This window comes from Hemitrygon akajei, chromosome 11 (genome assembly GCF_048418815.1).
Source record: "Hemitrygon akajei chromosome 11, sHemAka1.3, whole genome shotgun sequence".
In the NCBI taxonomy this organism is placed as follows: domain Eukaryota; kingdom Metazoa; phylum Chordata; class Chondrichthyes; order Myliobatiformes; family Dasyatidae; genus Hemitrygon; species Hemitrygon akajei.
This window is the reverse complement of record NC_133134.1, coordinates 53,094,426-53,110,856: the sequence shown is the minus strand read 5'-3', so window position 1 is coordinate 53,110,856 and position 16,431 is coordinate 53,094,426. Positions and strand designations below refer to the sequence as shown.

The 16,431-nt window shown below is 47.8% G+C and overlaps 1 protein-coding gene across 4 annotated transcripts in view; it reads right to left on the bottom strand.

Moving 5' to 3' along the window:
* Nucleotides 1–309: 309 nt before the first annotated feature.
* The window catches only part of LOC140735621 (interleukin-21 receptor-like), a 166,902-nt gene continuing 150,780 nt past the window's right edge, over nucleotides 310–16,431 (bottom strand). For all 4 annotated transcript variants that reach the window (XM_073060873.1, XM_073060876.1, XM_073060874.1 and 1 more), the window contains one exon: nucleotides 310–2,006. In XM_073060873.1, the coding sequence (XP_072916974.1) occupies nucleotides 1,050–2,006 (957 nt within the window). In that variant the 3' untranslated portion in view covers nucleotides 310–1,049. The remainder of the gene's footprint in view (nucleotides 2,007–16,431) is intronic.

The following is a 16,431-nucleotide window of genomic DNA, read 5'->3' as shown; positions in this document are numbered from 1 at the left end:
TCCTGGCTTGCTGCCCGTGGAGGTCACCCTCTGGTACAAAGGCCTGTTGATACCTCACTTTAGAGGCATGACGAGGTCTACTCTTTCACCACCAGGGCTGATGGGTAGGTATCTGGCCAGGCGAGTGCTGAACACCTCGACTGACGTGGCCAGTTTCCAAGCTGTTAAGTAAATAAGAGCTGACAGTTATCCCAGACACTGCCCGTGGGCAGATTCAGAGATCAAGCCCAAAGTGATAGATCCGGTTGTGTAGTAGCACCATTGAGTCACCGATTGAGTCATTTAACTGAAAGAAATGTTAGCAGGTCAGTCTTACTCAAGGACGAGTTTATTTATTTCCTTTGTTGGCTAAAAAAATCTACTGACAGCTCAGGGGATGAGGTATATTACAGACTTTGAAGACTGGGATAATTAGTAAAATTTCCAGGTAGCACGCAGCTAGGAAATCCAAGTCAAAGATCACACTGTTGAGGACAAACAGCAGGAGGCGTCCATCACTAAGGACCCACATCACCCAGAGCATGCCCTTTTCTCACTGTTACGATCAGGTAGGAGGTACAGAAGTCACTCAGCGATTCAGGAACAGCTTCTTCCCCTCTGCCATCCAATTTCTGAATGGATATTGAACCCTTGAACACTAACTCACTACTTTTTTTAAAATTTCTACTTTTGCACCACTTACTTAATTAAACAATTTTATATATATATACTTAATGTAATTCACAGTTATTTCTCTATTATTATGTATTGCATAGTACTGCTGCCATAAAGTTTAAAAGTTTCGCAAACTATGGCGGAGATATTAAACCTGATTTTGATTCTGATTCTGAAATGCTTACTGAGGCTTAAATTATCTTAACAAATCAGCGTAGGAAGACATGTTGTCTAACACATTTCCCTTTACAGCATTCTAAATTTGATTTTTAAAAAACGCAGGGCAACCATCGTTATATGATGGAGATTCAATCCCCAGAGAGCTGTCACTTTTCCTAGTTAGGGATCATATTCTGGCAGGCTTCCACTTGACGAAGGCTAGGAGCTGGCTGGTGCTACTCTTGAGTATTGCAGTCTGCGCTAGTATCTGGGGACTTCACCCACTGCTTGACGTAGCTCCTGTAATACTGCGTTAGCTCCTCGGAGTTTGTGTTATCATCTGACTCTTTCCCACAGTCAGCCCCATCAGCTCCCATACTATTATTACACGCCAAATCAACAGTGCTCATGAAATAGGGATCATTTTCAGTGAATCCACTATCAACGGTGTCTAAATCCAGTGATATCTTTGGATAACCAAGGTCTGGCTCCGGCCTGCTGCAGGAGGAGATGGCATCTAAGCTTCCGTCACTCCACGAGCCACCCTCGCCTACATTTCTATCAGCCCAAGAGGCCTCTTCATCGTTCAGAGAGGAAGTTTCATTTTCTGGGTCCCAGTCAATGTTGAGGCACTGAAGACCTAGAACGTTTCCATCTGCTCCGTCCAGAGCACCAGAGGACCGCAACAGGGACAGCATGTCAGTTCGTGGTGCGGCGTCACTGCAAAGCGGAGGGACTCCTGACGTAAATAGGTGTAAATGGGTGAAGAATTGGCTGGTAGGGGGATAATCCTGCACATTGGAATTCTCTCTTGCAGGATTACTATTACACTGGGTCATGTAGGGTGCTTTGCTTGGCTTGGATTTGTATTTGCAATAAGAGCAATTAGACTCATTAGTCACTGTCACAGTATCAATTGAGACCCGGCCATAGGACTTATCCTTCCACTTTTGGACGTTGTTCCCAAACTGGCCCCTGGAGTGAGCTGAGGTACAGGTACTTGGGTCACCTAAGGCTTGCCATGAGGAATGAAAGTCAGGCTGCTTCTCCCAGGGCTTCAGTCCCATCATTGATGTTTTGTCGAGAGTGCTGAGTTTGTCGTACACCTGTACTGCGTCACCTTTCTCCAAGACCATCGCATTCTTTTCACTGACTTCATACAGTACGTCTGGGTATCGAGCATTAACCCACTTCTGAAAGAGGAAAGAGACAACAGATCAGACTCGACTGCTGGCTCATGTTTCATTGTGTCGCAGGTAAACCTCTCGTGCATTCTAGATACCTGAGTAATGATTTGTCATGCACCAATCTGATTCAATAACATGACCATGCAAAGAGTCAAAATTAGAGCCAATTTAAACACTGATCAATCAATATTGCTAATTAGTTGGTACCACAAGTTCAATGGCATTGCTTGAAGAATACATCAAATTATTCTGCTGGGATGTATGAAAGCAAATAAAATAGGTACATTAATAGCAAGACTCGTTGAAGTAAGATGTTACGACTATAGACTTTGCTGTGGGGTATACTCACTCCCTACAGGCAAGCTGCACGTCAGGTTCACCAATTGCATCTGTGAGAATACACATCCCAGCTAATTACTGTCTCATTATGGTGGTATTTAACTCCGCTCTTCTCGTTCTAGTCTTGTCAAGACTGACCAAAAGCACAGCAACATTTAAGCTCCTGGCTTACTCTCATCCTTGTCTGGGAAAGAAGATTACCTCTTCGACTGACGCTGCCAAGGAGCATTATTCATTTAATGCTGGTTATTGCATCCAGCCACGGTGTTGGCATTAACTTTCAGTTTGAGATTTTTAGTTGGCCTAGCACTAATTGTTATTCTTTTCCTTTAGATTCGGCAACAGTTTTTATTAAAGTCAGTGAACTTGCATCAGTGTCCCTCTCTCTCTCCGCACTTGGGCCATATCCCAAACGTCCGGCAGCAAGTCGACCATGAAAATGGACTGAGCAGAGAGAGAGAATTGCTGACCTTGACCCTGAAATTCACTGGCTAGGTAGGGGAGAAGTTACAAGCGATTGAATCTTTCTTGGGAGAAGTTACCAAAGCAATGTGACAGAAGGAGTGGTGTTTATAGTGGCCTCTTCTAAACACCAAAAACCTGGGGGAGGGAACAATATGTGAAAAAAGAGAGAATTCTTATTCCTAGTGCGCCTTTCTCTAATTGCGTAAGTACCAAAGTGCTTCACTGTAACGATGGGAAGGAATAACAGATAGTGAGGAATACAAAGGGGTGATGGTTACCTGATGCACAATTTGTAAAGTTGTCAATGTGGAACAGAAGGCTAAGAGCCATTGTGAGTTTCTCAGGATTATGGTCTGTGGGAGCATGTCCCACCCTGGATACATCCTGTTCTCATTACTACCATCAGGGAGGAGATAAGGAGCCTGAGGTGCCATGCTCAACATTTTAGGAACAGCTTCTTCCTCTCTGTTACTATATTTCTGAACAGTCCATGAAGATATTAACACTACCTTGCTCTTCCTTTTTTGCATTATTTATTTATTTTTACATAGTAATTTTTGTTTGTTTGTTTATTTATTTATGTATTGAGATTCAGCGTGGAATAGGCCCATCCTTCAAGCCACGCCACCCAGCAATTCCCTGAGTTAATCATGGCCTAATCACAGGACAGTTTACAATGACCAATCATTGCATCTGTGGACTGTAGGGAGAAACTGGAGCACCCAGAATAAATCCATGTGGTCACAGGGTGAACATACAAACTCCTTACAGGCAGCGGGAAGTGAACCCCGATCGCCTGTTCTGTAAAGCCTTGTGCTAACCATTACACTACCATGCTGCCCTGTACTGCTGCCACCAAACAACATATTTCATGACATCTGACAGTGATAATGAACCTAATTCTGAATTAGATCAGAATTATTTAATTCTGAATTAGATCAGCCAGAGACAGGGACTCTGATCAAATGACGCCACTGATGCAAACCAACAGGACATTTGGAACTCAGTAGAAATGAAACAGAAAAATGGCAAACCTGCTTCAATGACATTGAACCCCAAGTAGAGACAGAGAAGGAGAAGATTAAGTAAAGATGTAAACCTGCTCTAACACTGCATCATCAAGCACCCCTTGAAATGGTAAGGTACTCCCTAATCTATAGTGTTCAATCACATATTTCCGGGGCAGGTACAGCATTGTTAAGATTCAAAGTAGAGCAGTCTGCACTTCCTTTATGGTGTTCATTCAAACATTCGGTGTGGGTAGAGCAGAGCTAACTAAAGCTCATTCTCCGTGCCCCAATAAACAATCCTGGGCATGGACAGTAAGGGCTGAAAGCTATCGTTCCAGGTTTAAAAACCCTCAGTATTCACAAACAAATCATGTGTAAGGTCTTGTGTGGAAAGCAGAGCCCCACTGCTTGACAATTTAATGCAAGGTGGTGTAGTGGCATCAGCACTGGACTCCAAGACAGACGGTCCTGGGTTCGAATCCAGCTGGGTCCCAACCTGGACAGCAGTATCTGTGTAGATGAAAGGCCTGGCAATCTACTTGCGATTCTTGTCAGGACACCTAGTGGACAATTACGCAGGGGCAACACAACAGTAACAAAATGCAGGGAAGGCTCTGCCACACCTTACCAAGGAAGTTTATCTGCCTTGCAAGGAAAAGCAAAATTATAAATAGTGATATCTTTCACAGATCCAAGCTAGTGGCTACTTCAGTTCTGTGATGACAACACACTTGTGACTAATGTGCACTAGATAATTCTCCACAGCCTTCAACTCAGTGGTCAAGATCAACCATATCTCTTTCCAGTGACACTTGCTACCATTCCACTTCTTTGTTTCCAGTACACTTGCATCTGGTCACATTATATGAATTCAGCTAATGACTGGAAGGACATTGGTTGAGCACAGATAAAGCTGTTGTAAACATTCCAACATTAGGAAGTTTAACCTGGAAGTGTGGGGCATTAATTTGTTAATTTCTTCAAAGAGAACCAATTGTTTAGATGTTGGACAGGGGAAAATTGCATTTACATGGAATAGTGGTGAATCTGTGGAATTTACTACCTGACGGAGATATCGAAGCCAGTTTGGAGTAGTTAAGAGGAAATCAGGGAACTGATGGGGTCTGGACAGATCAGCCATGATTACATCAAATGGCGGGGCAGGCTTAATGGCCTACTCCTGTTTCTATTTTCTTATGTTCTATATCCTTGTGGTCATTCCCGGCTGTATTCTGAAATTGCACCATCCACTTCTGCTTGTATCCCCCCCCCCCCCCCCAAAAAAAAATGTGTCTAATCACTATACAGGGTCGGATGTGTGCGAAATGATGTCACATCATCAGAGCAAGACACCGATCCTCGCCGGGTTGAAAACAGCACTCTGACACCATTTTGTCACAATAAAAAGGTGCACAATGTGCCAAAATCCCCAAAGACAAATGAATTAAAGGATTTCTACTCGGACTTTGATGCTTTGATCTGATTGACTTGTATTCCAATGATAAAATTCATTTCCCAGTCATCTTCCCTTGGACAATCAGTATTAGCAATTTTTTTTTACACTTTCCAACCCACTGACCCTCTTGCATCCTGTAGTGCTCCGGGTCTTTTAGCCCAAAACATTCTTCCACTCTGTCAACTCATCTGCCCGTTTTGGTTAATTTCTTCAAAGTCCAAGTCATTTATGCACACTACAAGAAGCCAGCAGCTTACAACTGAGCCTTGTAGAATCCCACTGTATGCAGGTTCCTGCTGACTACCACCCTTTGCTTTCTGCCAGTGAGATCACTTACAATCCAACCTGTCACTTTCCCTTGGAATGACATCACTCTCCTTCAGGAATAGAAATGCAAAGTATTCTTTCAGAAATTTACATAGACTTTTCCGACACATTTAGGCTACAATTTTCAGATCCCTGCAATCATTTTTTCCTGATTATCTTTCCCTTCATCAACTTATACAATGTTTTAGAATTACCCTTGATTATCTGTCAGTTCTTTAATTCTAGTTTGTTCACAGGACAATTTACTATGACCAATTAACCTACTAACGGGTACTTTTTTTCTGGACTGTGTGGGGAAACCGGAGCACTCGGAAGAAGCCCATGTGGTCGCGGGGTAAATGTACAAGCCCCTTACAGGTGGGAAATGAATCCAGGTCGCCTGTACTGTAAAGTGCTTGCTAATCATGCAAATGTACACCTGTTGATAGGACTGCCCCTCTCTGTCGCAGAGATGGTGTACATTATAGACCACAAATAGTGGAAAGGAGATAAAAGAGCTGGTTTTCCTGTCTCTAACTGCTCCTGTTTACTCACTGACCAGATAACCTTGACTGTACACTCAGTGGCCACTTTATTAGGTACACCTGCTCGTTAATGCAAATATCTAATCACCCAGTCACGTGGCAACAACTCAATGCATAAAAGCATGCAGACGTGGTCAAGAGGTTCAGCTGTTGTACAGACCAAATGTTAGAATGGGGAAGAAATGTGATCTAAGTGACTTGGGCCTGTTCCTGCCACAGTGGTTCCAGTCTTCTGAGAAACTGCTGATTTCCTGGGATTTGCACACATAACGGACTCTCCAGTTTACAGAGAATGATACAAAAAAAACCAAAAAGCATCCAGTGAGTGGCAGCTCTGTGGGAGAAGGCACCTTTTAATGAGGGAGGTCAGAGGAGAACAGACAGACTGGTTCAAGCTGACAGGAAGGTGACAGTAACACAAATAAGCACAGGTTACAACAGTGGTGTGCAGAAGAGCGCCTCTGAACACACAACGCGTCGAACCTGGAAGCGGAGGAGCTACAGCAGCTGGACATACACTGACCAGCCACTTTATTAGGTACACTCCTATAAAGTGACTACTGAGTGTAGTTTATCCCCATGGTCACCCCAGTTCCAATTTGTCAGTGATCCTCCTCCTCCACCCTCCCCGCAGTTTAGCAAGATTCTTGTGTCTCCTTCCCAGCTCTAATGAAAGATCTTCAAAATGAAACGTTAATTCTGTTTCTCTTCCCATAGCCACTGCACTTCCAGCACTTTTGGTCCTTACTTTAGATTTCCAGCATCTGAAGATAGTTCTTCATGATCACAAGCTACTGTAACAAATCGTTGAATATGCTGTTGAAAGGGACAGATCCTACAACAATATCCCAAAATGGAAAAATTATTGAAAAAGGTCGAGAGCCATGGTGGATGATCAACGGTACACGGAGACAATCCTTGTGAGATGTAAAGGGAAGAGAGGAAGTGATCAACACCGTGTTGTAACAGCGATGAAACTCAAACTGAGAAGCACTGGGACCAGAACACATGTACAAAGGAGGGTTTTGACTTTGAGAAGCTCAGGGACACCAGTGTGAGATCTGCCTTCACCGTTCAGTTTAAGAACAGATTCCAGGCCTTGCAGGACCTTAATGTGGATGAGTCAGTGGACAGGGTCAACATAATGTGGGAACAGATTGACTTAGCCTTCAAGGAGAGCAGAGAGGCTCGTTCAGGACACTGAGCTGGAAAGAAGAACAAAGCAGGAAACATGGATGGCCATATAAGAAAGATGGGAAAAAATGGTGGATTGAGCACAGCGTAGGGGGAAGGGCAACGGACTCGTTATGTAACTCAACCAAAGAATTAACAGACCCAGCCTCTTCCTCGGGCTTTCTGACGAAGCTACAAATTGGATTAAAGAAGATGTAAGCAGTAGTCTGTTGGTGTAAAATGGATAACCCACAAGTTAACAGAGACACCACAGTGTCAATGTGTCCCAAACACACTACTCCTGCAATTTTCTGGCACAAGCTGTTCTGCTTTGCCCTGAAGGGAAAATTATTGTTGATCTCTCTCCTGTGAAAGCTCTAAACACACTTCAAGGTTTTCTTATATTGGTATGTTGACAGCTCTGATATTGATCAATAGTAATATCTCCAAAAGATCATCAAAGAGGAAGAAGCAACAACAGCACCTCAAATCAAGAGCTGGATGGTGTGTGTGTGTGTGTGTGCGTGTGTACAAGTCTGTGCACATGTGTGCTTCTGAGCTTGTGCTTACATGTATGGGTGTGTATACGCGTTTGAATTTGAGCACATGCATGCTCTTGTGAGCTTATGCGTGCACAAACAGATATGTGCCCATTTCAGCACCCAGCAGATATGCCACAATAAGCTTATCCTGTTAAATATCTGAGAATTATCAATTTCCTTCACCTCATCTGAGTTTGCATTGCAAAACAATCACCAAAACCAGACAGCCAGAACTATCTTTTGGGTTTCGTCCAACTCTTTCCTCCTTTAGCAGAGTTTTAGCAGTTCCGTATCCATTAGTGGAGACCTTCCCTGATGCTCCCTGCCCATCTGAGACTCTACAGAAGGGCATTCCAGTTCTGTACTTCCCCATTGCAAGTGCCCGTAGCTGCTGGCAGCTTCAGTAGGCAACAGCGAAACTGGCCTTTGTCTCTGGGTGATGGCCAGCAGGTGACCAGAGGGTTCTGCTATCTGGGAATTCAGACATCACACAAAGGGCCTTGGGTGGGTTTGGTTAGGGTGTGTTTGAGGAATTCAGAGATCAGGCAAAGGGCCTTGGGTGGGTTTGGTTAGGGTGTGTTTGAGGGATTCAGAGATCCTGCAAAGGGCCTTGGGTGGGTTTGGTTAGGGTGTGTTTGAGGGATTCAGAGATCAGTCAAAGGGCCTTGGGTGGGTTTGGTTAGGGTGTGTTTGAGGGATTCAGAGATCCTGCAAAGGGCCTTGGGTGGGTTTGGTTAGGGTGTGTTTGAGGGATTCAGAGATCAGGCAAAAGGACTTGGGTGGGTTTGGTTAGGGTGTGTTTGAGGGATTCAGAGATCAGTCAAAGGGCCTTGGGTGGGTTTGGTTAGGGTGTGTTTGAGGGATTCAGAGATCCTGCAAAGGGCCTTGGGTGGGTTTGGTTAGGGTGTGTTTGAGGGATTCAGAGATCAGTCAAAGGGCCTTAGGTGGGTTTGGTTAGGGTGTGTTTGAGGAATTCAGAGATCAGTCAAAGGGCCTTGGGTGGGTTTGGTTAGGGTGTGTTTGAGGAATTCAGAGATCAGTCAAAGGGCCTTGGGTGGGTTTGGTTAGGGTGTGTTTGAGGGATTCAGAGATCCAGCAAAGGGCCTTGGGAGGATTTGGTTAGGGTGTGTTTGAGGGATTCAAAGATCAGGCAAAGGGCCTTGGGTGGGTTTGGTTAGGGTGTGTTTGAGGGATTCAGAGATCAGTCAAAGGGCCTTGGGCGGGTTTGGTTAGGGTGTGTTTGAGGGATTCAGAGATCAGTCAAAGGGCCTTGGATGGGTTTGGTTAGGGTGTGCATGAGGGATTCAGAGATCAGTCAAAGGGCCTTGGGTGGGTTTGGTTAGGGTGTGTTTGAGGGATTCAGAGATCAGGCAAAGGGCCTTGGGTGGGTTTGGCTAGGGTGTGTTTGAGGGATTCAGAGATCCAGCAAAGGGCCTTGGGTGGGTTTGGTTAGGGTGTGTTTGAGGGATTCAGAGATCAGTCAAAGGGCCTTGGGTGGGTTTGGTTAGGGTGTGTTTGAGGGATTCAGAGATCAGGCAAAGGGCCTTGGGTGGGTTTGGTTAGGGTGTGTTTGAGGGATTCAGAGATCCAGCAAAGGGCCTTCGGTGGGTTTGGTTAGGGTGTGTTTGAGGGATTCAGAGATCCAGCAAAGGGCCTTGGGTGGGTTTGGTTAGGGTGTGTTTGAGGGATTCAGGGATCAGTCAAAGGGCCGTGGGTGGGTTTGGTTAGGGTGTGTTTGAGGGATTCAGAGATCAGGCAAAGGGCCTTGGGTGGGTTTGGTTAGGGTGTGTTTGAGGGATTCAGACATCCAGCAAAGGGCCTTGGGTGGGATTGGTTAGGGTGTGTTTGAGGGATTCAGGGATCAGTCAAAGGGCCTTGGGTGGGTTTGGTTAGGGTGTGTTTGAGGGATTCCGAGATCAGTCAAAGGGCCTTGGGTGGGTTTGGTTAGGGTGTGTTTGAGGGATTCAGAGATCAGGCAAAGGGCCTTGGGTGGGTTTGGTTAGGGTGTGTTTGAGGGATTCAGAGATCCAGCAAAGGGCCTTGGGTGGGTTTGGTTAGGGTGTGTTTGAGGGATTCAGAGATCCTGCAAAGGGCCTTGGGTGGGTTTGGTTAGGGTGTGTTTGAGGGATTCAGAGATCAGGCAAAAGGACTTGGGTGGGTTTGGTTAGGGTGTGTTTGAGGGATTCAGAGATCAGTCAAAGGGCCTTGGGTGGGTTTGGTTAGGGTGTGTTTGAGGGATTCAGAGATCCTGCAAAGGGCCTTGGGTGGGTTTGGTTAGGGTGTGTTTGAGGGATTCAGAGATCAGTCAAAGGGCCTTAGGTGGGTTTGGTTAGGGTGTGTTTGAGGAATTCAGAGATCAGTCAAAGGGCCTTGGGTGGGTTTGGTTAGGGTGTGTTTGAGGAATTCAGAGATCAGTCAAAGGGCCTTGGGTGGGTTTGGTTAGGGTGTGTTTGAGGGATTCAGAGATCCAGCAAAGGGCCTTGGGAGGATTTGGTTAGGGTGTGTTTGAGGGATTCAGAGATCAGGCAAAGGGCCTTGGGTGGGTTTGGTTAGGGTGTGTTTGAGGGATTCAGAGATCAGTCAAAGGGCCTTGGGCGGGTTTGGTTAGGGTGTGTTTGAGGGATTCAGAGATCAGTCAAAGGGCCTTGGATGGGTTTGGTTAGGGTGTGCATGAGGGATTCAGAGATCAGTCAAAGGGCCTTGGGTGGGTTTGGTTAGGGTGTGTTTGAGGGATTCAGAGATCAGGCAAAGGGCCTTGGGTGGGTTTGGCTAGGGTGTGTTTGAGGGATTCAGAGAACAGGCAAAGGGCCTTGGGTGGGTTTGGTTAGGGTGTGTTTGAGGGATTCAGAGATCCAGCAAAGGGCCTTGGGTGGGTTTGGTTAGGGTGTGTTTGAGGGATTCAGAGATCAGTCAAAGGGCCTTGGGTGGGTTTGGTTAGGGTGTGTTTGAGGGATTCAGAGATCAGGCAAAGGGCCTTGGGTGGGTTTGGTTAGGGTGTGTTTGAGGGATTCAGAGATCCAGCAAAGGGCCTTCGGTGGGTTTGGTTAGGGTGTGTTTGAGGGATTCAGAGATCCAGCAAAGGGCCTTGGGTGGGTTTGGTTAGGGTGTGTTTGAGGGATTCAGGGATCAGTCAAAGGGCCGTGGGTGGGTTTGGTTAGGGTGTGTTTGAGGGATTCAGAGATCAGGCAAAGGGCCTTGGGTGGGTTTGGTTAGGGTGTGTTTGAGGGATTCAGAGATCCAGCAAAGGGCCTTGGGTGGGATTGGTTAGGGTGTGTTTGAGGGATTCAGGGATCAGTCAAAGGGCCTTGGGTGGGTTTGGTTAGGGTGTGTTTGAGGGATTCCGAGATCAGTCAAAGGGCCTTGGGTGGGTTTGGTTAGGGTGTGTTTGAGGGATTCAGAGATCAGGCAAAGGGCCTTGGGTGGGTTTGGTTAGGGTGTGTTTGAGGGATTCAGAGATCCAGCAAAGGGCCTTGGGTGGGTTTGGTTAGGGTGTGTTTGAGGGATTCAGAGATCAGGCAAAGGGCCTTGGGTGGGTTTGGTTAGGGTGTGTTTGAGGGATTCAGAGATCAGTCAAAGGGCCTTGGGTGGGTTTGGTTAGGGTGTGCATGAGGGATTCAGAGATCAGGCAAAGGGCCTTGGGTGGGTTTGGTTAGGGTGTGTTTGAGGGATTCAGGGATCAGTCAAAGGGCCGTGGGTGGGTTTGGTTAGGGTGTGTTTGAGGGATTCAGGGATCAGTCAAAGGGCCTTGGGCGGGGTTGGTTAGGGTGTGTTTGAGGGATTCAGAGATCAGTCAAAGGGCCTTGGCTGGGTTTGGTTAGGGTGTGTTTGAGGGATTCAGAGATCCAGCAAAGGGCCTTGGGTGGGTTTGGTTAGGGTGTGTTTGAGGGATTCAGAGATCAGTCAAAGGGCCTTGGGTGGGTTTGGTTAGGGTGTGTTTGAGGGATTCAGAGATCCAGCAAAGGGCCTTGGGTGGGTTTGGTTAGGGTGTGTTTGAGGGATTCAGAGATCAGTCAAAGGGCCTTGGGTGGGTTTGGTTAGGGTGTGTTTGAGTGATTCAGAGATCAGGCAAAGGGTCTTGGGTGGGTTTGGTTAGGGTGTGTTTGAGGGATTCAGGGATCAGTTAAAGGGCCTTGAGTGGGTTTGGTTAGGGTGTGTTTGTGGGATTCAGAGATCAGGCAAAGGCCTTGGGTGGGTTTGGTTAGGGTGTGTTTGAGGGATTCAGAGATCAGGCAAAGGGCCTTGGGTGGGTTTGGTTAGGGTGTGTTTGAGGGATTCAGAGATCAGGCAAAGGGCCTTGGGTGGGTTTGGTTAGGGTGTGTTTGAGGGATTCAGAGATCAGTCAAAGGGCCTTTGTTGGGTTTGGTTAGGGTGTGTTTGAGGGATTCAGGGATCAGTCAAAGGGCCTTGGGTGGGTTTGGTTAGGGTGTGTTTGAGGGATTCAGAGATCAGGCAAAGGGCCTTGGGTGGGTTTGGTTAGGGTGTGTTTGAGGGATTCAGAGATCAGTCAAAGGGCCGTGGGTGGGTTTGGTTAGGGTGTGATGGAGGGATTCAGGGATCAGTCAAAGGGCCTTAGATGGGTTTGGTTAGGGTGTGTTTGAGGGATTCAGAGATCCTGCAAAGGGCCTTGGGTGGGTTTGGTTAGGGTGTGCATGAGGGATTCAGAGATCAGTCAAAAGGCCTTGGGTGGGTTTGGTTAGGGTGTGTTTGAGGGATTCATAGATCAGTCAAAGGGCCGTGGGTGGGTTTGGTTAGGGTGTGTTTGAGGGATTCAGGGATCAGTCAAAGGGCCTTGGATCGGTTTGGTTAGGGTGTGCATGAGGGATTCAGAGATCAGTCAAAGGGCCTTGGGTGGGTTTGGTTAGGGTGTGTTTGAGGGATTCAGAGATCAGGCAAAGGGCCTTGGGTGGGTTTGGTTAGGGTGTGTTTGAGGGATTCAGAGATCCAGCAAAGGGCCTTGGGTGGGTTTGGTTAGGGTGTGTTCGAGGGATTCAGAGATCAGTCAAAGGGCCTTGGGTGGGTTTGGTTAGGGGGTGCATGAGGGATTCAGAGATCAGTCAAAGGGCCTTGGGTGGGTTTGGTTAGGGTGTGTTTGAGGGATTCAGAGATCAGGCAAAGGGCCTTGCGTGGGTTTGGTTAGGGTGTGTTTGAGGGATTCAGAGATCCTGCAAAGGGCCTTGGGTGGGTTTGGTTAGGGTGTGTTTGAGGGATTCAGAGATCAGTCAAAGGGCCTTTGGTGGGTTTGGTTAGGGAGTGTTTGAGGGATTCAGAGATCAGTCAAAGGGCCTTGGGTGGGTTTGGTTAGGGTGTGTTTGAGGGATTCAGAGATCAGTCAAAGGGCCTTTGGTGCGTTTGGTTAGGGTGTGTTTGAGGGATTCAGAGATCAGTCAAAGGGCCTTGGGAGGGTTTGGTTAGGGTGTGTTTGAGGGATTCAGAGATCCTGCAAAGGGTCTTGGGTGGGTTTGGTTAGGGTGTGTTTGAGGGATTCAGAGATCCTGCAAAGGGCCTTGGGTGGGTTTGGTTAGGGTGTGATTGAGGGATTCAGAGATCAGGCAAAGGGCCTTTGGTGGGTTTGGTTAGGGTATGCATGAGGGATTCAGAGATCCTGCAAAGGGCCTTCGGTGGGTTTGGTTAGGGTGTGTTTGAGGGATTCAGAGATCAGTCAAAGGGCCTTTGGTGGGTTTGGTTAGGGTGTGTTTGAGGGATTCAGAGATCAGTCAAAGGGCCTTTGGTGGGTTTGGTTAGGGTGTGCATGAGGGATTCAGAGATCAGGCAAAGGGCCTTGGGTGGGTTTGGTTAGGGTGTGTTTGAGGGATTCGGAGATCAGGCAAAGGGCCTTGGGTGGGTTTGGTTAGGGTGCGTTTGAGGGATTCAGAGATCCAGCAAAGGGCCTTGGGTGGGTTTGGTTAGGGTGTGTTTGAGGGATTCACAGATCAGTCAAAGGGCCTTGGCTGGGTTTGGTTAGGGTGTGTTTGAGGGATTCAGAGATCAGGCAAAGGGCCTTGGGTGGGTTTGGTTAGGGTGTGTTTGAGGGATTCAGAGATCCAGCAAAGGGCCTTGGGTGGGTTTGGTTAGGGTGTGTTTGAGGGATTCAGAGATCCACCAAAGGGCCTTGGGTGGGTTTGGTTAGGGTGCGTTTGAGGGATTCAGAGATCCAGCAAAGGGCCTTGGGTGGGTTTGGTTAGGGTGTGTTTGAGGGATTCAGAGATCCAGCAAAGGGCCTTGGGTGGGTTTGGTTAGGGTGTGCATGAGGGATTCAGAGATCAGTCAAAGGGCCTTGGGTGGGTTTGGTTAGGGTGCGTTTGAGGGATTCAGAGATTCAGCAAAGGGCCTTGGGTGGGTTTTGTTAGGGAGTGTTTGAGGGATTCAGAGATCAGGCAAAGGGCCTTGGCTGGGTTTGGTTAGGGTGTGTTTGAGGGATTCAGAGATCAGGCAAAGGGCCTTGTGTGGGTTTGGTTAGGGTGTGCATGAGGGATTCAGAGATCAGGCAAAGGGCCGTGGGTGGGTTTGGTTAGGGTGTGTTTGAGGGATTCAGAGATCAGGCAAAGGGCCTTGGGTGGGTTTGGTTAGGGTGTGTTTGAGGGATTCAGAGATCCAGCAAAGGGCCTTGGGTGGGTTTGGTTAGGGTGTGTTTGAGGGATTCAGGGATCAGTCAAAGGGCCTTGGATCGGTTTGGTTAGGGTGTGTTTGAGGGATTCAGAGATCAGTCAAAGGGCCGTGGGTGGGTTTGGTTAGGGTGTGTTTGAGGAATTCAGAGATCAGGCAAAGGGCCTTGGGTGGGTTTGGTTAGGGTGTGTTTGAGGGATTCAGAGATCCAGCAAAGGGCCTTGGGTGGGTTTGGTTAGGGTGTGTTTGAGGGATTCAGTGATCAGTCAAAGGGCCTTGGATGGGTTTGGTTAGGGTGTGTTTGAGGGATTCAGAGATCAGTCAAAGGGCTGTGGGTGGGTTTGGTTAGGGTGTGTTTGAGGGATTCAGAGATCCAGCAAAGGGCCTTGGGTGGGTTTGGTTAGGGTATGTTTGAGGGATTCAGAGATCCTGCAAAGGGCCTTGGGTGGGTTTGGTTAGGGTGTGTTTGAGGGATTCAGGGATCAGTCAAAGGGCCGTGGGTGGGTTTGGTTAGGGTGTGTTTGAGGGATTCAGGGATCAGTCAAAGGGCCTTGCATGGGTTTGGTTAGTGTGTGCATGAGGGATTCAGAGATCAGTCAAAGGGCCTTGGGTGGGTTTGGTTAGGGTGTGTTTGAGGGATTCACAGATCAGGCAAAAGGCATTGGGTGGGTTTGGTTAGGGTGTGTTTGAGGGATTCAGGGATCAGTCAAAGGGCCGTGGGTGGGTTTGGTTAGGGTGTGTTTGAGAGATTCAGGGATCAGTCAAAGGGCCTTGGATGGGTTTGGTTAGGGTGTGCATGAGGGATTCAGAGATCAGTCAAAGGGCCTTGGGTGGGTTTGGTTAGGGTGTGTTTGAGGGATTCAGAGATCCAGCAAAGGGCCTTGGGTGGGTTTTGTTAGGGTGTGTTCGAGGGATTCAGAGATCAGGCAAAGGGCCTTGGGTGGGTTTGGTTAGGGTGTGTTTGAGGGATTCAGAGATCAGTCAAAGGGCCTTGGGTGGGTTTGGTTAGGGTGTGTTTGAGGGATTCAGAGATCAGTCAAAGGGCCTTGGGTGGGTTTGGTTAGGGTGTGCATGAGGGATTCAGAGATCAGTCAAAGGGCCTTGGGTGGGTTTGGTTAGGGTGTGTTTGAGGGATTCAGGGATCAGTCAAAGGGCCTTGGATGGGTTTGGTTAGGGTGTGCATGAGGGATTCAGAGATCAGTCAAAAGGCCTTGGGTGGGTTTGGTTAGGGTGTGTTTGAGGGATTCAGAGATAAGGCAAAGGGCCTTGGGTGGGTTTGGCTAGGGTGTGTTTGATGGATTCAGGGATCAGTCAAAGGGCCTTGGGTGGGTTTGGTTAGGGTGTGCATGAGGTATTCAGGGATCAGTCAAAGGGCCTTGGGTGGGTTTGGTTAGGGTGTGCATGAGGGATTCAGAGATCAGTCAAAGGGCCTTGGGTGGGTTTGGTTAGGGTGTGTTTGAGGGATTCAGAGATCAGTCAAAGGGCCTTGGGTGGGTTTGGTTAGGGTGTGTTTGAGGGATTCAGAGATCCAGCAAAGGGCCTTTGGTGGGTTTGGTTAGGGTGTGCATGAGGGATTCAGAGATCAGGCAAAGGGCCTTGGGTGGGTTTGGTTAGGGTGTGTTTGAGGGATTCAGATATCCAGCAAAGGGCCTTTGGTGGGTTTGGTTAGGGTGTGCATGAGGGATTCAGAGATCAGGCATAGGGCCTTGGGTGGGTTTGGTTAGGGTGTGCATGAGGGATTCAGGGATCAGTCAAAGGGCCTTGGGTGGGTTTGGTTAGGGTGTGTTTGAGGGATTCAGAGATCAGTCAAAGGGCCTTGGGTGGGTTTGGTTAGGGTGTGTTTGAGGGATTCAGAGATCCAGCAAAGGGCCTTTGGTGGGTTTGGTTAGGGTGTGCATGAGGGATTCAGAGATCAGGCAAAGGGCCTTGGGTGGGTTTGGTTAGGGTGTGTTTGAGGGATTCAGAGATCCAGCAAAGGGCCTTTGGTGGGTT